The 23,970-nt window shown below is 36.3% G+C and overlaps 1 protein-coding gene across 3 annotated transcripts in view; it reads right to left on the bottom strand.

Annotated features, from left to right (window-relative positions):
- KCNT2 (potassium sodium-activated channel subfamily T member 2) overlaps window positions 1-22,063 on the bottom strand; it is a 341,540-nt gene extending 319,477 nt beyond the window's left edge. For all 3 annotated transcript variants that reach the window (XM_087424351.1, XM_014794147.2, XM_087424352.1), the window contains exon 1: window positions 21,551-22,063. In XM_087424351.1, the coding sequence (XP_087280477.1) occupies window positions 21,551-21,645 (95 nt within the window). In that variant the 5' untranslated portion in view covers window positions 21,646-22,063. The remainder of the gene's footprint in view (window positions 1-21,550) is intronic.
- Between the last annotated feature and the right edge of the window lie 1,907 nt (window positions 22,064-23,970).

The following is a 23,970-nucleotide window of genomic DNA, read 5'->3' as shown; positions in this document are numbered from 1 at the left end:
AGTGAAGGAGGGAGAAGAGTAAATAAGAGGCAGAAAAGGAAAACACACGCTAAAAATGAATGGGAGAGAAGCACGGAAGAGGAGTGTACAAGAGACTGAAGGTCTTGATGATACGTAAAAATGAATCAGTTTAGTGACTGGAAGGACAGTTCAATGGACAGACAAGCAGTTACATAGTGGGATGCTGCAGTGTCAGTTACCAGAAGTAAAGCAATTCTGGTCATGCTAAGGCCCAGCCTTACAAGACAGTGCTGAAGAAACTGGACATAAAAGTCATCAAACTAAAGGAACTATAAAGCCAGTGTCTTGAACTGGTTGTTCACTGAGGTGAACGTGAAAAGGGTAATAGAAGAATCTGGGATAAGAAGAAAGAATGGAAGCTTGCACCCATACCCTCCATGATTGTGGAGGAACCACCAAAAAGTTGACAGAACACAGTGACAAGGAGAAAACAAAGGTCATAGTAAAGAAACATACACCACAAATGGTATTGTCCATAATTTGTGAGAACAGCAACACACTTCCAGATCTGTGGTATATGGGGAATAGTATGAAAATGAGCAGCTTTCATGGAAAAGATTCTAATGTTACAGCTTGGTTCCTATTAAAATAAGCAAATGGAATGAACTCTCTTTGAAAAAAACTGAGGGTGTAGGGAAATTTACGTATGATGGTGCGCGAATTCCAGAGGCTGAGAAGAAAGAAGCGTTGGCAGAGAGGACAGTGCCTACATAGTTAAATCAGCAGAGTAGGCAGATGAGACAAAGAGAGAGTACAAAGGAACGAACATATCTCAGAAAATTACATCATTAAACATTGTAGTCACTAGAAATACTGTTGTCAAAAGAAAACTCCTGTCAATTTTTCTAATCAACTTTTATTTTAATAGTAAATTGATAGGCTTTGCCAGACCAAGAACCTTGGGATTCAGCGTAAAATTAACTGGCTTCAAGATTCCAAATGGAATTCTGGATACATTTTATCCAAGTACAAATAAAATTTACGATTCATCACCAGTCTAATATTCAGGAGACTTTGCTCAGGGTTCCAAACAGAAGAAACACTATGATTTTTAGACGGGGACAAGGGAGAGGGCTGTTCTGCAAGATGAACTCTGTGTAGAGAGAGCGCTTCCACTAGGCCTGAGCCCCAAGGAGAAGAGGCAGCACACCTGCGTTCTGCTCAGAATCAGGATTGTTCCCAGGAAGAAGAGGCTGATCGCTCAGTATTTGCCAAGCCTTGTTACTTCAAGTATGAGTATAATAAGATGTAAAAGGAACCTGGCATCTAGTTGGGGGAATAAGAGTATAAAGAAAAAGGACAACCCAAGGGAGTAGTAGTTATAAATAGGAAATAAAATAAGAAGTACAAAAAAAGGTAGAGTAGGAATAAGGCTCAAGAGAGAAAGGGGAAGGCAGAAATCAGAAAGGTAAGAGAATTAGCGTTCTGTGTCAAATGGACACAAATTATTTCTTCAAAGAGAGGGCGGGACTTGCACATCAAATAACAGGTATTGTATGAATAAACTGTGAAGAGAGGGGAAGAAACCTAAAGGTCTTTACAGATTTTCTAAACGTAGATTTTATTTCTATTTTGATTATTTGGACCAGGCACATTCACTTTAACTACAATGAATACTAACAAATTTCCTTTGTCATTCTACCTACCCCAATAAGCAAATTGTCCAAATGAAGGGAATTGATTGGCCTATTTAGTGGAAATGACTGAACTATCTATTACGGCCAAGAGGAAGCCAACTAATTCAAAATAATGTTCATTATAAATATCATAAAATTAATTTGCTAACTTATGAATAACAGAGCAATAAGAAGTATGGAATTATGTTAGAATAATTATTTTCTTTTTTTAATGAAAGAGAAAGATTTTTCATTCACCCATCCATTAGCTTTATAAAGTCAATTCCTTGGACATAGTTTTAGTAATTCACAGAATGAAAATGGAATAGCTCATCTAAAGGTTTAAGACTTAAAATGTTAGATACACTTCATACTTTCAACTACTTTAGTGTTTATATCCCATCAACAATATTTTGATAGGGGCAATAACACTGATGACACTCAAATTTTTTTAAATCTAGGTAATGGGACCTTTTCTGCACTACTTTAAATACATACATACATTTATTTTCACATCTTTAGCATATTCAGAATGGCATCATCTTTTTGGATAATATTTAAATGCATATAAATCCAGAGATAAATATTTATTTTAAAAGCACATAAATCTCATCTCTATTGAATTCTTAATTATATAAGAACCAGATTAATCAAGCCCTTCATTTCTCTTCTTGCTACCAGATTTCCCATTTTTTAGGTTTGTGTAACCTCATGGGAGTTTTAAACTGTTGATTTACCATTTTAAAACTATTAGTAATATTAAGAATTTAATCATTTGGGGGCTTAAATTGCTTTGATACTAGTTGATTAATAATATATATTTCCCTTGTTGGTAGAAGAATAACATTTCTTACAATGCTTTAGTATTCATTTCTGTTACCATTATTGTCCCCTTCTCACCCTGCTATTGGTAGAACCAAAATCCAATCACCTTTTCTCTTGTGAGACATGAGTTCTTAGGAAGACAAGTAGAGAGAAATACACAGCCAGAGGAAAACAGTTTTGTCAGCTACTAAAATTAAAATTGGGGAAAACATTTTTTTAAAAATCCTAAGTGGTACACTTTACAATTTCTTCCACTGTATCTTACCATTACAAACTATATATTCTTCATGGGTCTCTTCTTTGATCTCTTAACTGTGGTATTTAATAAGTGCTCACATGAGAAAAAAACCTTGTTGTCTTTAAGTAATGAGAGAAAGAAATCTTTATCTTGAGCTTGGCTCTCCAAAGTACAATCACCATAGTATTGTTAAAATAAACTCAAAGCGTATGAAACAAAAAACAGCAATAAACTTTTCCTATCAAGATTCGACTTTTCTTAAAGCTACTTAGTGAAATAAAGGAAATATTCCACATGCAGAAAAATTCAAATGAAACTTTAAGAACTGGTACTTCATATATTTAAAATGTATTTTCAAAAATAATTATCCTAAATCATAACAAAAAAATCAAGTAACAACATATTGGTGACTTCCAAAGACTGACAAAGTGTCCTAAATTTTCTAACAGACGACTAATAAAATAACAAAAACAACTCACATTTATTTAGCAGTAATAATTACCATGTACTGAGCTAAGGATTTTTCACGGATTACCTCACCTCCCGGAGGTAGTAAAACTATAATCCTCATTTTGAGGATGAGGACACTGATAACAACAGAGATTGAAGAATTGTCAAGGCCACATAGTTACTAAATGCCTGAGGAGGGACCCCGACCTAACAGTAACAGTTGGTTAAGAGTGTATGCCCTCAATACCTACGCTATAGTGACACTACAAGTGTATGACCTTTCTTTTTTAATTAACTGCATACCATAATGCCACAATTCACCAAACAGTATCATTTATTAACATTCTATATCATAATTAAGATTGCTAAATATCATGTTTTAAATTCAGAGTCCTAATTTAGGTGGATGCTTATAAGATTCAGCTCTGCAGGCTTTAATTACAACAATTTATAGACACGTTATATAACTATTCAATACAGAAAAGTTATTTATTTTACTTTTCACTTAAATTCTAATCTACCGTTTTCATGAAAAAAAAGTGCCACAAATAACCCATCGAGATGTCACACAGCTCTTTGATATTAGCTTTTGAATTAAATGGACTATCCAATGGCCTAGATAAGTGTAACATGATAAAAAACAAAATAAAATAAAGGTCCGCTACAAAACTAATACAGCTCAGATTACCCCATTTTGACATACTGACATGCTCCATTGCTTCCAACTATCTAATTCATTCCAGAGAAAAATGGATGCATCTTTCAAAAACAGTAGAGCTCTCTGGCTCAAAGCCTGCCTTATTCTTGCCTTGATAAGACACTGTGGAGAAATTACTATCATCATAATCAATACTTTAAAAAATCTTTCCTGTCAGTGAGGCAGGGTGGGGGTCACATTCTCTTATTATTATTAAATCATACTGCCATTTCGAGAAGGAGTGGCTGTTCAGTATCTTTTGCTGTTCAATATTGCAGGGGTAGTATCCGAACGAGGATTAAATAGGCAGGAAAACAAAGCATTTAAAGCAAAAGCTGTTGCCCTGTTGTCTCGGGTGTAACGCGCCACAAATGCGATGATTTACTTGAAATACTAAAAACTGAATATTATTCATTTACATCATTAGCTTTTCCTAGAGGGCAAGGTCTGTGTCATTCATTCATCTTTTTCCTTTTTTTTTTCTTACCAGCACACAGCAAAATAGAGATTTTTATTAGCAAACAAAAACACTGTCTTATTGTAAGCATTTTGTGACTTTTTTAGGCAATAACTTTTATTGTTATTACTAATACATGCACTGAGTGTCAATTTCCTTGTTTTTTCTTTTTAGCTTTTGTTTTGCCAATGATACAAATATATAATGATACAAGGAAAATGCACAAGGAAAGTAAAAAGGACTAATATAGTGCCCTCTAGTCAACCATGTTATAAACTTGTGTTTTACAATGATCTAGAATCTGTGTAGTTATGGGGTCCAATTAATTTTTATCAAATAACAATAATACATGGAATAATTATTGTACATAGAAACTGAAACATATTTCTGGAGTACAATATGAAAATATACATTAAAAGCCAGAAAATATTCTTACTCATTGATATGGTAATTCCACATTTAGGAATTTACTTTAGGAAAATCATCAGCAAGGTCTTAGAGATGCCTAGAAATATTTAGAGGCAAGAATGCAAAGCATCAGCATGAAAGCAACCTAAATGTCTAATGACAATATGATATATTCATATTATGGAATATTATACAATCATAAATAATCTGGTTTCAGGAATCTACTTAAAGATACATTTCACTTAACAGATTTAAGTAGATCTACTTAACAACATGTTAAGTGAAACGGTAGTTGACGAAACTGTATTTTCTCTGGTATAACTCCATTCGTGTAAACATAATCCTCAAAGTCACTACCTATAAAATAAATGTATGTGTGTAAAGAGTTAAAGAATTTTACCTGTTCTTTTAACAATTTTATACCTTAAAATGTACGACTATATTAAAAAAATGTTCTCAAAAATACTATTTAGCATACTATTTATAGTCTAGAATTATTAGGATTAAAGGTCAAAACTTGATTTTTAAAATAACAGAATAAAATTATTTGAATGGGTTATTAGCAACTGAGTTTTCTAATAAGTTTAAACATAACATTTTGCCTCATTTTTCTGCTCTAAAACTAAAACTTATAAAAGTTTTTCCTTTCGTTATGAAAGTATACAACATTAGTACGTGTATTTGTGACATTTATTATATATATTTGGCTACCCTTACACGCTCCTGATATTCTGGGATCTCTATACGTGTTTTGAATAGATCTAACTGTCCCTTTAATTCATCGTCTCAGTAATTGATTCTATAGTCTATCAAACTCGTCCCATTTCATTAAAAGAGGTCTTTAATTTAGGCATATCCATTTTTAAATCAATTTTTACTAAGCATTACCTAGGATGTGCTCCTACAAAAACCTTCTAAAAGCTATTTTTTTAATAAAATAACTCGGACTTTCCCTTGCTTTCCTCATTCCAATACCAAAGTAAACATTTTTTATAGCTGTCGCTGTTTTAAAAACAGCATGCACCTGTAGACTTTGGGAAACACCAAAACGCTAAAGTAGATATTAAAAGGCATAAAGCAAAGTCTACTACTATTTGTCAAGCTTTACCTCTTCCACACTCTAACTTGTCATGGCCCTTCTTCTTACAATCCATTTTAAATATGCCAAATCAGCAAAAATATAAAAAGGCAGGGGGAAAAAAGAACTATATTAAGTTCCTGCATCTGCCATAAGTGATCACCAGATGCATGCTACTGCCAGATAATATTACATTTATTAACGAGCAGAATAAATTGTAATTGTCAAATGATTTGTTACAAGAAAGAGATATGGTGCGGTAGTCACTGGGATGTAGGCCAGGTTTTAAAAGACAACCCCAAGCCTACCGTTCTCCTCCTCCTCTGGAGCCCGGCCCTGCTGCTTCCCCCGCAGCCTGGCAGGACCTTCAGTCTCTCGTTCGCTGCTCTTCTAGATACTGTAGGATATGCTCTTCCGCGTGAGGGGTTGGCGTGAGCAAGTGCTCCATCACTCATAATCTTGATGGTTGGTCTACTTTAAATTTTAGGTCAAACAAAGTTTCTGCTTCTAAATTGATATTCTGAGGTTAGCTGGCAGGAAAGAAGAGTTCACCTCAGCTACAGCTTATAGACGTATTCCCTTCCTTATCATCTACTGCCCAGCACTGAAAATACCAAAACTTCCTCAACACCTGTGTGATTAAATGCTGATTTCGATAAAAGAAGGCTTGCATTCTCAAAACTCCTTAATCAACATATCACAGGGACAATTTAGAGTGACCTACAATTTTCCAAAAAGCCCAGTTACAAGCTGGTGCAGTGTTTATTGCATTATAATTTTCATAAGGGAATTTGAGAACATTCATATATTGGGCCATTCTGTTTATCAAGAGAAGACTTAGGATACCTGCTGAAACTATAATTTCCTCTGAGAACGGCTCAGAAGTGAAGGAAAACAATCAAAGGGTTAAATATTTATACTCTAAGTTAAAACTATACTTGAAATTAGAATTATGGGTTTCCTACCCTTGCTGAACCTCCCTCCCTCCTCATCCACTCACCAACACAAACACATACACATTTTTTTCCCATAAACACACTTGATTTTGTTCATCAACCTCGAAGTGGTAAAGTCCTTCAGAGGAGGCTGAGTCCACCTCCAGCCGCGGAGGTTGAATGGAATTCTTCTAAGCCATTTATAGCGGTCTCATCGCCCTTTGGTTTGGCCACGGCACAAAATCAACCCTAGCCAATAGCACATGAGAGTAAATCTGCTGGGATGCCTCTGGCAAGACTTTTCTCACTTTTCAGAAGGGCATAGCAAGGACAGTTCTTTTCTCTGCCTCTGGACGTTGTCACTGTATGTGATACAGTACTACCTGGAACTAGAGCAGCCATTCAGGGACCAAAGGGGACCAGCGCTAGGAGATAGAGTAACACAGGTCAAGGGATGCCGAGGGGAAAATGGAAATATCCTGGGCTCTAAAGTCAACCCTGAAACTACTCTAGTTCCAGACTTCTTGTTTTGCTGAGTGTATTAATTATTAAGGCTATCTTAGCTGAGTTTTCTACAATTTGCAACTGAAAGAATCAATAGAGGATTTCTGCTATTTTTGTCAGGCATTTAAATTATTTTCAGTTAGTTTCTATCTATAAAATGCACACGGGATTGCTTTACCTTTCCATCCATGTTGTGAAGAATACAAAAACAATAAATTTAAAATGTTTTAAATACAATATAGTCGCTTTTATGTGTACATATTACATACATAATATCATCACATAACTGTTTTCCCTCTGTGATAGCTCCATAATTTGTTCATACTTATATTATTTTTATATAATGTGCTATACAATAATTACTTGTTTATTTGTCCTTCTTCCCTTTCTGAGATAACTAAAAGTTGAGAACATCTTATCTTTTGGTTTCAGAGACAATAGCACAGACCACAACTCATGCTCAGGACTTAACTAGTGCTTGCTGAATCGAATTAAATTTGATCAATAACAAAAATGAGTATATTAAATAGCACCTTTCTTAGAGGTTTGCAAGGCACATTGATTAGATACTAGAAATTTTGCCCCCTAGAATTTATAATCCAAATGATTAATATCAAATTGTATTGAATGAACATGATGGACACTAACAGAAATTAATCCTCTTTTCACATTTCCTCTCATTTCCTGACATGGATATTCTTCACTCCAACCCATTCTCGTGTGTTAATGACACTTCCAAAGCTTTTATTAGATTTTTTTTTTTTGCCATTTTCACCATCACTGCTCTACCCGTTTTAGCCCATTAAAGTAGCTTAAGGAATCTCCCCACTCTTTCTCTTTCAGACCATGCCACACAGTTCTGAAATAATAATTCCACTAAAGCTACAACTTTGATCATGCCACTACCTTATTCAAAACCTTTACACAATTCCCCACAGCCTACAGAAAAAAAAATCAAACTCTTTCACTTGGCAATATAAGTTCTCCTACAGTCTTCCCCCCAAACTACTAATTTCCATTATTGATCCTCATGTATGCTATACTGTTTTCAATTTAGTTTACTTACCACATTTTTTCTAGAACATGCCCTGTTTTAGCAAGCTCTGTGGAAGACCCACTGTGCCTTTGTGCTGGCCTTTACTACTTTATTTCTAATCCATGAATCCTAATCTATAAAACTTACTTTCTTTCCAGAACTCTCCAAGAAGCTTTTTCTAATACTCCCATAATACTGTTCCTTGTACCATGCTCTAGTTTATATAATAGTTATTTTGTACGTCTTATGGCTCCAGCACAATATAAGCTCAGGGATAGTGTGAATCATATCATTCAAGTACCTTTCATACATCACTCTACCTCAGATGGGACCGGGAATAAGTTGAATTTGAACACAATTTTGGATGCACCGAGGAACTTCCCCCTCACTTCATTATATGGGTTTACTAAAAGGACATGTTACTTGGAATATGTCATAGGAGGAATAGAATCAGCAAGTCAGAGAAACTTTATGAACATTTTAATTAGTCTTCTTTTTAAGCACACATTTAATTATATATTTATGTAAGTGACTAGAGTTTGTCTCTCTTCTACCTGCCATGAGGTAGTAAAGCTGTAAGTGTAAAGAGATGTATTACAAGTTTCTTTCTTATACTGAAAAGGAGAGTGAAGGTAAATCAAAAGTGCTCATTCTGTGTGACAAAAACAAACGAGTAAGAATCTGACTTGGTAAACAGAATAATAATAGGAATATACATGTTTTAGAATAATGTGCCACCTCCTATTCAAAGACTTGGAACTTGTTTAGATAACTGTCACTGATACATTTCACAATTTTTTTTTTTATTCCTTGAGAGAATCATTCTATTCACACTAACATTCAAAATTAAACACACTCTAAACTATTACAAGCACTGTTCCTCAATGAGAAAAAACAGGTTTTTTTTATAATTTTTATTTATTTTTTATTTTTGTCCCCCAAAGTCCCAGCAGATAGCCATATGTCCTAGTTGCACAGCCTTCCAGTTGCTGTATATGGGATGCGGCCCCAGCATGGCCGGAGAAGCGGTGCGTCGGTGCGCGCCCGGGATCCGAACCCCGGCCGCCAGCAGCAGAGTGCGCGCACTCAACCGCCAAGCCATGGGGCCAGCCCAGAAAAAAACATTTTTTGACAGGATTTAAGACCAAAAAAAAAAAAATTCTTTTGGTTCGTCCCAATTATGTAAGTATTACTACCACTACCCATCTGAGCGTGAGCTCAAGTTGGTCTTCACAACACCTCCACAAGTCCCTTGGACAATGGCGCTGCTGGCTGCCAAGCAGATTGATGGCTTTCACTGAGCAGCTCCTTATGTAAATTTCAGAATTCACTTTAACAGTCATTTGAACTGTCACAGTATGAATTACGGACTGAAGCACATTCTGCTTTGCCACTTCCAAAGGAGAGCTCCTTGTGAATATTAAACTAGATGTGGGAAAGGCACTTTCAAGTCAAGTAATTTAAACTCCCATACCTGGGTTTAGAATGAGCTTTAAAAAACTATTTTGTTACCAGGGGGGAAAAAAATCTCAAATTCAAATGACCCCTTATTTTTATTATAGTAATATATACATATGTGTGGTGCACATATATATTCATAGCTGTGACATTTTTTTCTTTTAAAAATATCTTCCTTATACTACAGAATTAAAATTCTTGGGGTCTTTGTATAAAACACTTGTGTTAAATAATGTAGGAGGATCCAAAGTAAAGTAAAGACATAGTTTTTCCCTAGAAAGTTATGTTATACCTGAAATAACATGAGAGTAATTATCAAACAACATAATGATAAATAAAATATACTGAATAGCCTGAGTGATTTCAAAGATTTCATTAATAACTCTGGCTCTGTGTCCGGTTTTGGGTCCTGTCGCAAAGGAAGGGATGACATGGACAGGAAGAGATGCAAGACAGCCTCAGATCATGGTATGATCTAAGGAGAGTCAATGAAGCAGATATCAGCAGGTGAGGTGAGGGGTGATTTCCGTGGATAACTACAGTGATTAAATTTCAAATAGCAGTTTAGGAAGAATTAATGAAGGAATCAATTAATGAAGAGCATTGGATACTGAGCTGACTAGTTTAAATTTCACATAAAAAGCATTAGTGACATAGCATAGGTTTTAAAATATAAATAGTATATGTTAAAATCATGTTCAAGAAGATTATCATGAAAATTCATAGGTTGAATGGGGCTTGAGTTGGCCGTGGAAGCTGGAATGCAGAGAACAGACTTGCAACAATGGAGCCTGCTAGTAAGTGTTGTACTAATTTACATAAAAAGAAATGAAATCCTACTAAAAACGAATAGATGAAGATCAAGAACTAACTAGGAAAGTAAGCTTAAAAATTAGTACAAAACTACTGTAAAGTTTTGAAATGGAGAATTTGGAGGATTATAGTGATATTGGTGGTGATGGATAAATTCAAAAGATATTCTAGTTTGAGGCTATTTATATTATGTCAATTACTTAGCAACCAGAAGTCTGCTATAATAACTATGTGCTTAATATATATCTCTATCTATGCATATAGAGATATATAAGGCTATACAAATAACTAAATTCAGGATAATTACAAAGTCTTAATAGAATGTTCAATTGTATGATATTTACTTTAGGCATTTGTAGGAAAGGAAAATAAATGAATGAATCTAATATGTGTGAGGTGAGAATAACTACAATTCAGGCATGTGTTTTTGTTAGAATCCTTGTAGACCATCCATAAAGAAATGGCCATCCTTGCCTTTGACTACATTTACACTTTAGGTTCTTGACAAAGAATATAACTCTAAAGTCTTTGCATTCTTAATTAATCAAAGCCACCTATATTAAAAAAAGTTTTTGTGGGAAAATTACATGAAAGACTCATAATCTATCAGTAACTTCAGGTGTTCCTTTTTTTGTCCTACAAGATATATCTGAAATACATTTATGTGTGTCCTGTATATCTACTTTAAGTGAGTAATTCTTTCTAGTTATATCAGCACCTGGCAGTGAGAATGTTATAAAAGTTTTATGAAACTTGCTACTCTTTTATGATAGGAGAGAGGTTGAGAATGTTGTACACTAACCGAAGATCCATGGGAGCAATGTCCTTTCAATTTGAACACCAAGGAAAGCTGTACTTCTCCTGAACTACTAGTTTATTTCTCATCTTATGTGACTGATCATGTCTTCTTCTTTGCTCCAGCTAACTTTGTGGCCCATCTCCAGTAACTATATAGGAACTCACGGAATTCATATTATGTACCAACTCTATACCGGAGTTGGTTTTTCCCCCTTATTATCTTTTAGTTCTTCTGTATTTTCTATTTGTTTTGTACTATCCCATGTATTTATGTGAACCATTGCAAATCTTCTTCGGAACAAGTGAAAAATACTAACAGGTAGGGCTAAGAGTTAAGCCCAGTCAAGTATTCACATGGCCACATCTAAACTTCATAACGTCTCCGCAAGAGAGGGTTCATTATCACCAGTACAATGGTTGAGAAAAATGAATTTCACACAGGTACAAATACCTTAGGAAGTAGAAGTATAAGTAGGAAACCCCAAAGTTCTACTGAGAAACATGAGAAAAAAAAACAACAAAAAACAAAGAACACCCAGCCATATTAAAAGAAAGATAATTGTTATGGACTTTAAGTAACAAAGAGCTATTGGAGACGGATGACCCCAGCCAAAGCTTCCAAAGTGGACATTTTAGGAGTCTTGGTGAGTTAATTATATGATCTTATATGATGTCTTTTAGATTCATATACGTTCTGGTTTTATTTAGATAGATAGATAGATAGATAGATAGATAGATAGATAGATAGATAGATAGATAGATGGTAAATAGATAGAATCTCTGCTTTAGTTGTTTTACTAATTTCCTATTTCAATCTGTCAAAAGAACAATGCTCTACATCTAGAGGAAAAACATTATTTTCTCCCAGGAAATATTACCTACTTTGAAAATTCCACAACTTTCCTTTCGAGTAAGCATTGTAATACTGGCCTAGAGGGATGCAGATGCTATGTGATTTTGCTACCTTCAAAAGCATTTACATTTGTTTGCATTTTGTTCTTTGTGTTATTTAATAGCATTAAACCACATTTGTTTATGTTATAAATATAGTTGGTAGGCATAATACTTAGATTCTGGTTCTACCTCTTATAATTATATAACTTGGAACAAGTTACATACGTCTGTACCTCAGGTAACTGATCTGTAAAAAGGAAAAAATAATAGAATTCCTCAGCACCAATGTGAAGATGAAATGAAATAATACATGTAACATGCGTAGGACAACATGTGATAGGTATTAAGCTCTTGGTAAATGTTCACTGTCTTTATGATGGGTACCATACTCAATATCATCATTCATTGTCACTTGATCTTCTGTATTTTCAGTAAAAATAGGTGAAATAGCACATGAACTCTTGTGAGGAGAGAGCCAAGAAATAGAAACAAAACACTGAACTCTTCCATCTGTAATTTGCCAAAGTGATCACCACGTGCTGCGGCAATGACCAAAGTCGTTGCCATCACCCCTTGCTGGTACTTGTGCAGCTTACCGATCACCTTATCTGATTCCCAGGAGATCGAGTGGTATTTCAATTTCTGACAGACCTGAGACAGCAGGCTGTCCATTATTAAACCACACATCTGGTCCCTGTTGTTAATAGCTGGTTGTTTGCAATACGTGGACAATCTACAAGTTTTCCCACAGGGAGTTAAATGAGGTTGAAATGTGTTAATCTGCTTTTATCCCTATTCACCCAGTGATTTACAAGATGGGCTAAGTGCACCCTTGTAATAACAATTCATCATTATGATTCTGTGCAAAGTCCAGTGCCAGAAAGCCAAGAATGAGCAGTCCTTTGTTTCTCAGACTCACTGTTTTTTTGGCTTTGTACGCAAAGTCCATTTCTTCCACAAATTTACATACTGTGAAAATTGGAAGTAATACAACCCTGAGCTCTAGGAATTCATGTACAGAGGAAAATGTTTCTCACTCTTCAAAGCTGTGGCATGATTGCAGAACTGCTGAGAGTACTAAACCACAGTTCCAAAGACAGAACCAGTTAAGACTAAACAGGAAAGGGTCACAGAGTTGGGGACTTGCTGCCAGCCACAGTCCGCTATAGACCAGCCAAGCTTGACAGTCAAGGATTCTGTTCCTGTTTTCCTTCACTGCTTCTGTTTGTCAAAAAAGATGAAAACAAATACTATCAAGACAAAATTGTGGAGAGAGATCCCCCTGTCCTTGGTATCCCTTTTTTGGGGGTCTTCTTCTCCCCCACACCCAGGAGCATTTTCTCTCTACTCCTTTCTAGCATCTAACTTCTCCATTTCCCAATTCCAAACTCATCTCCACTTCCCAGCCAAAGGAGACAAATTTAATACCACTGGTGCACTGAATTAGTTTAGAAAAATGATGTATTTTGTCCAAGTATGTGCACTGGTTCCTCCTTCCCTTGACGTTATACTACATCCTAGATTCTCTTTAAGAGTCAGCTTGTTCTAGTTGTATCTAGTTCTTGAGGAATCAAGGTCAGAATTTCTAACCCATTCTTCTGCTTCCAGATGATCAGATACTAAGGATCCAATGCCATTTTCACAGTGTTCTCTTTCTTTCTTTTCTTTTTTTTTTTTTTTGGTGAGGAAGATTGGCTCTGAGCTAACATCTCTGCTCATCTTCCTCCATTTCGTATGTGGGACACCGCTACAGCACGGCTTGATGAGCGGTGCATCTGTCCGCACCTGGGATTTGAACCTGCGAACCCCGGTCCGCCAAAGCGGAACGTGCGAACTTAACCACTACGCCACTGGGCAGGCCCCTTCACAGTGTTTTCTTGACTACACAGAGCCTGGGTTTTTATTTATCTGCTGTAAGCATGTACATGGTCACTCTTCTACATGAGAGATATGAAATCAAATATCACAGTGGCCCCAGGTCATCCAGTGCCCACACGCTGGGGCAAATTTGAGGCCAAATGTGCATGAACAAAGCTTTACGTTGGAGAGATGGGCAGGAGGTGGTTGTATACAGGGAATACAAGGAAACCTCAGCTCCTAAGAAACCATAGCCTTTGTTCTGTAATATATGAGTGTATAACTAAGTAAACTACACTGACATACATAATATTAGAAAAGCTGTCAATATTAATGATTGTTTTAGGTAAAAGAAAACTAATAATGTGGTTTGGCTGACAAAGTAAAGCTCGTGATTGTAATATGTGGCAAATTTCTTGGTTTCTATGTTAATTAGAATGAAGTAGAATAATCATTATTTATAAACGTATATTAGGTATATGTAATATGGACTATATTAAACGTTTGACAGATTTAACAATGTTCCATATTTTATTTAATTGCAAGAGTAGTATATATATCTACGTTCAGTCTTTATAATTTGTTTGTTCATAAAGTTTGGTCACTTACGTACAACTTGAAGGATTTAAATTTAAGAATTTACATACCAGCACTACGTCTACCAGAAAGAAGTTTCTGGTCCTGCTTCCCCACATCTACTCTACCTGGGCACTACACTCAATATGAGAAGGGACTCCAATCCCCTACCTTCACTTACATCTCATTTTCTACAATTCCACACAACCAATTTTGAATTTGTACTGAGGATGAGATTTTGTCAGTGCTCCAGATACAACCTTTTCTTCTCACTCTGTTCTCCAAGTGATTTTCTCCTAAACTGCAACTTGATTGCCTCCTGATGATTAAGATCCTTGTGAGAAGAATTGTTTTTTTATGACCCACTAAAAAAAAAAAATCCCATATCTAGTCAAGGATTGTCAAAGAGTAAAAGTAATTATCTCTCTGGATCATTATCTATTGTTTTGATTACTTTTACAGAGAAAATTTTAATCACCAATTTAAAACTTAGGGAAAGCAGTTTTAAAACATCTTGTCGAAGGAATTAAATATTGCTCAGAAAAGGTCAAGCTAATTTAATTTCACACTATAAATATACAAAGCAACCGGTTCAATGTCACCGTGAAAAATATTTCTTTTTGTCTCATTTTCTAAAGGTAACTTAGACAGGCATGGTGCATAAGCAAAACGACATTGGCAATATATAAATACACTAATAAAACAGACAAACCATCAATGACAAAATGATTTATGAACATATAAAACATTTTAATAAACAAGAACATGATTTGTAAAAGCCAATAAAAATACTGCATTCACTATTAACAACAGCAAAAAGATAAAATCTAGCTACAGGTACATGTTATAACTAAAAGTATTGTTAGTTCAATTTTTATTTTGTACCAATAATAAAGACCAAACTATAAGTGTTTAGACTTCATTTGTGTTATTTCTCATCCTACCTTCCAAATCTATTTTTGCAGAAGTTGAGTTAAATTACTAAAAGAGAAGGAAAAAAGTATGTTCATGATTTTGATCAAACAATTATGCTAACTGAAATCATTTTCTTGGTCATCCACCTGGAAGAAAGTTTTTGCACTCCCCCCTCAAGACTAACCTGAAGCTGCAAAGGAGAAACTGTTTAGTAGAAAGTTTACTCTCTCCTTAAAATGTCACATACCTTATGCGGAAAATGAAATTAGTACATTCCAACTCCCTTTATCCAAAATTTATTATATTCAGAGGTACTTTGTAAAGTTAAAAGTGTAATACTCACAGAAGAGGTATTACTAATGCATAACCATATACAGAAAGTGGATATATGGGAGTGGTTAAATGGAATCAAACTTTAAAAATAAATTCTAAGTAATTTGAAAAGCTACATTTCAATTTTATCTATAAGACCAGGACAAAAGGAAGGAATCATACAGGTTTTCCACAAAATATTAATATCTGAATTCTTGGTAACTATTAAAAAACAATAATTATTAAACAACACATTTTTCTCCACATTTTATTTATTATACTATATATATCTAAACTCATTTTTTGCACCATTACCTATTTCAGTAGTAGGTAATTTTCTTTTGCTTTATTCATGGAGATTTCCCTCACTATAATAGATAGTGCTAAGAAACACAGCATTGTCTGGATTCTCTAACAATAAATACTTTTTTTGTGTGTGTGTGTGAGGAAGATCAGCCCTGAGCTAACATCCATGCTAATCCTTCTCTTTTTGCTGAGGAAGACCAGCTCTAAGCTAACATCTATTGCCAATCCTCTTCCTTCTTTTTTCCCCCAAAGCCCCAGTAGATAGTTGTATGTCATAGTTGCACATCCTTCTAGTTGCTGTATGTGGGACATGGCCTCAGCATGGCCGGAGAAGCGGTGCGTCGGTGCGCGCCCGGGATCCAAACCCGGGTCATCAGTACTGGAGCGCGCACACTTAACCGCTAAGCCACGGAGCTGGCCCCTAACAATAAACACTTAAATCATTTTTATAGATCTTGCAAATGCATGGTTGATTCCACTATATAATTAAACAGTAAAAATAACATTTTATTCTTTTTAATAACACAAAGTATTTTACAAATGTATTTATTGACCTGAATTTACAAACTCAGAATTAAATTTACACTAAATGACTACTTTTCAAAATAATATATAATTCATTAAGGGAGATAAAATTGGTAAGTTACATAAATGTGCCATATGCCAATCCAAAACCCATTCCCCCAATTTAATTTGATTATATAAAGTAACATATTTGCATTGTATGATATCTAAAATTACACATACTCCACAAGCTATCCAAACATTTCCCTCATTTTATAAATACTCAAACTATTAATTGATTGAATTGTACTCTTTGTTCAAATCCTTCTATGTTTTCAGTTACAACAATGCATTAGGTGACTTGCTTGCATTACTTTTCAGTGCCACCTATAAAATATGAAAGAATACTTAAAATTACTGAAGTTGAAACTGATAGATATTTGAAAATAGAATGGTGTTAATTAAATAAATGGCCTACTCCTGCATGACTGACACTGAGAATTGTCCATTAACAGTAATTTATCCACAGTTGTGATAATTTATCCAATATCAAGTGTAGTGTGTTCCAAACTTCAAAATTACCAAATCATGATGAAGGATGAGAAGGGCTGTTCTAACTGGCTGAAGGCATTTAAAACCTGAAATTTACCAATCTTTAACTGCAGGAGAATATTCTAAATCTTTATTGTTTTATGAATCTTAGAAACATTAAAACAGAAAATAATGGATTTTAACACTACAACAATTCTACATATTACAGAATGGCTCCCATATAAAACCAGTTAAATGAGTCTCTCGTCATGTTAGATTCAACCATAGAGTAACTTTGAAGACACTAAGTATTCTAAATATTAGATTCAAAATATATTGAATACTTTGTGCCATCTCTAATATAGTGACTTCAGCAACTTATTTTCAAGCAAACACTGAATATCCTACCTACAAATGGTGCACAATCTTCTCAACAGTCTTAAAATGGAAATTCTTCAAGGACATCATCATAACACAAACAATACTGTCAGTGTTCTGGGGCAAAGTTCACCTCTAATTGTATCTGTGAACACCTCCTGACCAAGCACTGTTTCATACTCTTTCCTAAATTCTTTCCAAAACCTAACTTAATGAGGCCCTGAAGAGTAGCATACATTCAATCATTAGTTGAATGGATAAAGGACCATTAAAGAAATATTATATGAACAATTTGAGTTAGATTTTTGAGTTTTACTCAAGATGGCAAAGAAATAAATGTGCATCATATATATATAACAGACATCCCTAAGGTATAAGCAGTGTTGTCATTTAGCAACTCTCAAACTTATTTCATGGCTCCCAGAACTAGTGTTATTCACGTGCTAAATTATCTGCACTCCTGTGTCTCTGTTCCCTTACGTCCTACTCAGAAAAGGATATCAGAATACAAAGGAAGGAGAGGTGATTATGTAAGGATGGCATTGATATATATATTACATATACATTACATATGCATTATATATATTTCATATAGAATACAGATATATTACATATATATCATGTATATACACATATATATTACATGTACATTATGTTTGTGTGTATGTTTCCCTACCAAAAGGTGGTAAAATATAAATTCACAGAAAATCTATGGTGTGGAGTACACACTTCCTGTATCCCGATAAACCCACCAGTATTCTGTCTATAACAACACACCTTCACACATCGATTCTATGCCTCACTCATTTTCACATGCCAATCAACCAGGCTCTATTAATATTGAATTTAAAATTTTAAAATGAAGAGCAAGGTAGAAAGTATCTACTTTCCCATCATCTAATTCCCCCATCATTTCTAGGCTGTGACCCTAGATCAAAAGATACCTATCTGGGCTCCGATTCCCCCAGAAGCAGACCTCGAAATTAGGATTGCAGCCTAAGTAGTTTATTTGGGAAATGATCCAGAAAATACCAGTAGGCAAGAAGGGGGAAGGAAGCCAATAAAGCTTGCAATATCAAGTCAGTTACCACTCTGGGCAACGGGAGCTCAGTCCCACTGGACAGTGTAGAACACGCTTCAGAATTACCCCAAACACGGAGCGAGGAAGCTAAGGTATTCATCTAACAAATCCCTTTTTACTCAGTGGCACTTCTGGCTTGCTCTCCAAGTGGGCCTGGTATGCTCTTAAGGCCAGGGAGAAAACAAAAAAAAAAACAGAAAACCTCAGGCAGAGGGTATTCATAGAAAACAGCCTAGGGAATATGGGCCGAGCACTAAAGGTATCTGTTGGTTGAAACTGTCTACCTATTCCCATATGAAAGAGTGCTTCCTTCTCAACTCTAGGAAATGAGTCCACGGAGATAACTGAGATTGCTACTCAGAATTAATTGCAAAGAGAAATTTGTGACCACATTAAAGACAAAAGATAGGACTTTCCTTCCTGCGTGTTAGTTTAGGGTTCCGAAGAAAAATAAAAAAGAATTGCAAACTGCAAATCAGAAGTGAAGAAGGGAACTAACATTTAATGAGCACCTAAACTATGCTAGACACTATAAAATTATCCTTAGAAATTCAAATTAATTGAGTGGAAAGAACTTACAAGCTTCTTGAAGAATTTGAGTCACAAAGAACTTAAGCTCAAGTGTCATCTATACACTTATAAAATATATTACCAAGACAAGTATTTAATTTCCCAGAAACTTAGTTTCCTAGTCCTTAAAATAATTACCCACTATTCAAAGATTGTATGAGAATTGACTGAGATAACATATAGCACAGGTTAATATATTTGCTTACACACACACACATATAACATACAGCGTAGTTAACATATAGCACTAACCAGTGCTTAGTGCCAACAAACAACTTAGTGTGTTAGTCTTGTACCTTACAGAAACAAGATTATTGAATCTCATAATGGCTGAACGACTTGCCCAAGGCCACTCAGCTAGTGAATAAATAAGCAAAGGATTGAAGCCTGGGTCCCTATTAATCAAAGGATCTTATCTTCAAAGATGGGCAACAAATGGAACCAAAACTAAATATTAAGTTTTCATAAAGCCACCAAATTAGTCAAATCTTTAAAAATGGAGAAACAATTTTTGAAATGTTTAATGCTGCATTTTAATAGTAAATTTGCCTAATTTTTAAGTTAAAGTTGGGCTAGCATAAAATTTTATCATAATAGATAGTTTAAATAAATATACAAAACTTTTATTAATATAGCAGTGACTTATTTAGAGAGTATTCGAATAACCAAAATTCTTAATTACTGAAATATATCTTCAGCATCCTTAGAAAAATGAGGGCAACCACATGAACAATTAATATCTTAGATTCAATATTAAAAACAAACCATGCTACCACCATCAAGTCCAAAATATATCCTCTATGTATTCAGCCTGCCTCACACTTTCCACAATGAGGATTTCTATTCTACATGATGATCCTGAGGTCCTGAAGTAACAAATATAGATTCAATCGCTATGATCACTGTGTTTCACTTGATAAGCCATTTAACTAGCCTAATACAGTTTATCTAAATGTCAACTAGCATTGCAAATTTGTTGAAATAGTCTTTTCTTTATCTTCAGTCAACCAGAACACCTTACTTACCACGCACACTAGTAAATTGGTATTTGTTCTTTTAATTTTTAACCAATATATATGTTTTTGCCTAAAAAGAAGACATTGAATTGAAATATTATCCTCTACAAAACATCCATATCCCTTTAAATTACTAATATGAGACCAAAGAAGAAGGCCATAATTGATGCCCAAGACAAAATCCCTTGTGTGTAGGGACAGGAGTTGGTATTCGGAGCTGAGACGGTGGGGAAAAGAAGGAAGGTATTGCCCAGTGGTGAATGGGGAGGAGATTTTGAACTGGACCAATAATGGATCTTTTACGTATTAAAACAGAACATCAATACCAAACTGAACTTCAAGGAAACATTTCAGTTGAGTTGAGAGCCTAGTTAGTATACATATATTATTTAAAAATAAGGAAATGTGGCATGCGATACATGAAATGACAATTCCAGAAAATACGAAATTCAATGAAACATAAAAAGTGCTTTTAAATGAGACAGAGACAGCAGGAGGAATTTCAAAAGTTAGGCAAAGCAGTGATGCTATAGTTAAAACACATGAGGAATATTTTGCTAAAAACGAATATTCTAGTTTTGAAACTTAGTTTTAATTTTGTGACATATATATTAACTAGGTTAAAAATATATTAATCGTGAAAAGGTTGGATCATGCTATACAAACATCATTATTCATAGAAGTCACAGTGATCTGTTCCAAGTGGGTATTTTCAATTGCAAACATTGTCATTTTCACTAACTACCTGTTACATATATAAACCAATTGTCTACCTGCAACTCCAAATGTTTAAAGAGCATAAAATCCCCAGTGGCAGGTCAAGATAGCACTGACCAGGAGCAAGTAAATAGGTGCAGGAGATTTTAAGTTTCTAATGTGCTTTTTCAGTCAACTTGGATACATTTTCGAATTTGATTAACAACACCTAAAGGAAAAAAAAAAGAAAATTGTTTGGCACTGATATTGCGTGCCATTTGGACGTATTGCACTTCTCATACCAGCCTTACACACACCCTAGGGAAGCACAGATAGACAAAAGAATAAGCACCAAATAAATACACTGCAAGAATAAGAAAGTGAAAAAGGGAAAGAGTTCCTTGTCTATAGCAATTGCTCTATAGAGTCAAAATGGAGAGACATAGCCAGGAGCCTCTTTACTCCCTCCCCCAGTCTCTGGCTCCCTTCCCTCCTATCCCTCCTAACCCCCCTGGAGCCTCTCCATCTCTGTCTCTTTTTCAGCTGTATTTACGGAACAGCACTGCACCACACCACTCACCTGTCGTCGTTTTGCCATCCTTGGTCCCCTAGCAGCAAATCCCGAAACCTGTACCTGGGAGGCAGAGGGGGCACTTCGCTCTCCAAATCAACCATCCTTCCTCAAAGAGTGGGACACACAAAACAACAAATGGAGGAGAGGAGGCAGAAAGAAAGAAAATATTGCGGAGTAGAGGGAGAGGACTAAAAAAATGCTGTGGCCGACAGAGGGACAGGAGAAGGGGACGGGGCCTGGGATAGGGGGAGGGGGTCTGCTTTGAGCCGGAAGCTGAGGCTGAAAGGGGGCTGGCTCCTTTCTCCTGAGGGTGTGATGGGGATGATGCAAAGCTAGCCCAGGAGCAAAAGTCTGGCTCTGGCAAGATTCAACGCTGCCAAGGAACCGCCCCCAGGCTCGGCACCGCCTCTGGTCCCCAGGACTTGGGGGAGGCGGGAATGCAAAAGTTACTTGGCCGAAAAAAGCCGCGCGATGCCTAGAAAGAGGGGAGGGGGTGGGAGTGCGCGCGGCGTGCTGGGGAAGCACCTTCCTGAAAGGCAGGTCAAGATCCTCCTCCAAGGGCAGCCTCCCGCTGCAGCTCCCCCGGGCGGGCGTGCACCCGGCACAGCCCAGGGCCCGCGCCAGGAGCCGGTGGGCTTTGGTCCCAGACGCAGCCCACCCGGCTCTCCCCGCAGGAGCCCGTCGGCGCGGCCACCGGAGGCCGGGCCAATGAGACTCCCCCTCATTAGCATAACACGGTGACGGCATGGAGGTGCCTTGGGGACAACCAATGGGGGCGAGCTTAATTAGCGGATTCCCGGGCTCCAGACCCATTTCTGGGAGGAGGGGGATCTAGGATGCTTGGAGTGTTCCAAGGTGCCCCGAGCTCCTTTGCTTTGGTAGCCTTCAGCTCGAGTAGGCGGGGCGAAAAATGCACGTTCCTGGAGAGGGAATCCCCGCTCCCAGCCCCAGGAAAGTCCCTGTTTTTGCCTCACCATCTGAAAGAAAGGGAGGTGTTTCCCTGATTCTGGAAGAGAATTAAGGGCCACTTTAGGCCGCTGAAGAGAAACATTTAGATGATGGCTGGGAAAGCACATTGAAACGCGTGGAGGATTATATACCAGTAAATTACTGCCGCTGCTACTGGTAGCGATGTGGGCTTCCAGGCTGCCTGGGCTTAACCTTCCGTGTGCTCCGATTAGTGGTCCACACAGTCAGAGGAAGAGGTGAACCCGAGAATCCAGAGTCTGTTCTTCAGTATCAACCTCTACTCACGTGAACCTTGCTGTACAAGCCGTGGTTCTATTTGTGCCTACCGTTCTTCCACCAACAACTGATTTCATCAGGGTATATATATACAGACACTGAATGCTTACCATCCGAGAGGCACTGGGCCTGAGGATACAGAGATTTTATTATCGCCCATGCCCTTAGGGATCTCATAGTAACAAACTTATAAATGAGGTGATACAACAGGAGACACAGTAATCAGACCACATACAAAAAGTTTGGGAAATACCTATGAGATAGCACACTAATTCATGGAGGAGTCAAGAAAGACATTGAAAATGAACTAAGCATTCTGTACTTGTTTGCAACTCACTTAAGGGAAGGGAAGAAAGCAGTGAGCAAGCAGAGAGAATAGTATGAGAAGAGGCAAAGTGATTTTAAAAAATGTTTGGTTTATTCAGAAGACAGTGATTAATTTGACGTGATTATTTCTCAGTGAGGTCGTGTAGTGGAGGGTTGATACAGAAAGTTAGAAATGCAAGAAGAAATCGGCAAAAAGGTACTATCTGATAAAATAGGCTGAGTCCCTAAACCTGAAGAATTACAGTGGAAATAGAAGAATCATATCCTATGTCTCTGCCTTCCAAATCCTGCCCACCCTTCCAGACCTGTCTCAGATGACATATCCTCGATGAGATTTCCTGATTCTCCCAGCTAGTTATGATGCCTTCTTCTTTTGAACCCTTCATACCTGTTGTATTTTGCTTGTAGTGTTTATTATCTTCTGGCCTGTTATATGATTAACTAATGCATTTCTCTCCCTGTGGCTTATCTTTCTAGCACAGCACCTTCAAAATAGCAAAATCTTAACAAGTATGTGTTGAGATGCCTTAAAAGCTTTTAAACCTAAGAAATTAATATTTTTTCACGTTTGCTTTGGCTCCACAGTTATGTGTTTGCTTATGTTTCTTTTGCATGAACTTTGTAATCGCTTTGCCAGATAAGAATGTTATATCGCTACATTGTTAGTTTGTGGGGGGTGGGGTAGATTCTCTGGTTTATATTTTGGACGTTATCAACTGCTATTAAGATAGCTCTATGAAGCTTACTTTTTTAATGTTCCAGGTTAATATTTATATTTTTATTTATCTTATTATAACCTGCCTTTACATATTTGGCATAAATCTGAAATATGCACATATCAGTAACAGACTCAG

The sequence above is a fragment of the Ceratotherium simum genome, chromosome 36 (genome assembly GCF_057802395.1).
Source record: "Ceratotherium simum simum isolate JZ-2026a chromosome 36, ASM5780239v1, whole genome shotgun sequence".
Taxonomy (NCBI): Eukaryota; Metazoa; Chordata; class Mammalia; order Perissodactyla; family Rhinocerotidae; genus Ceratotherium; species Ceratotherium simum.
This window is presented reverse-complemented; position numbering and strand designations above follow the sequence as displayed.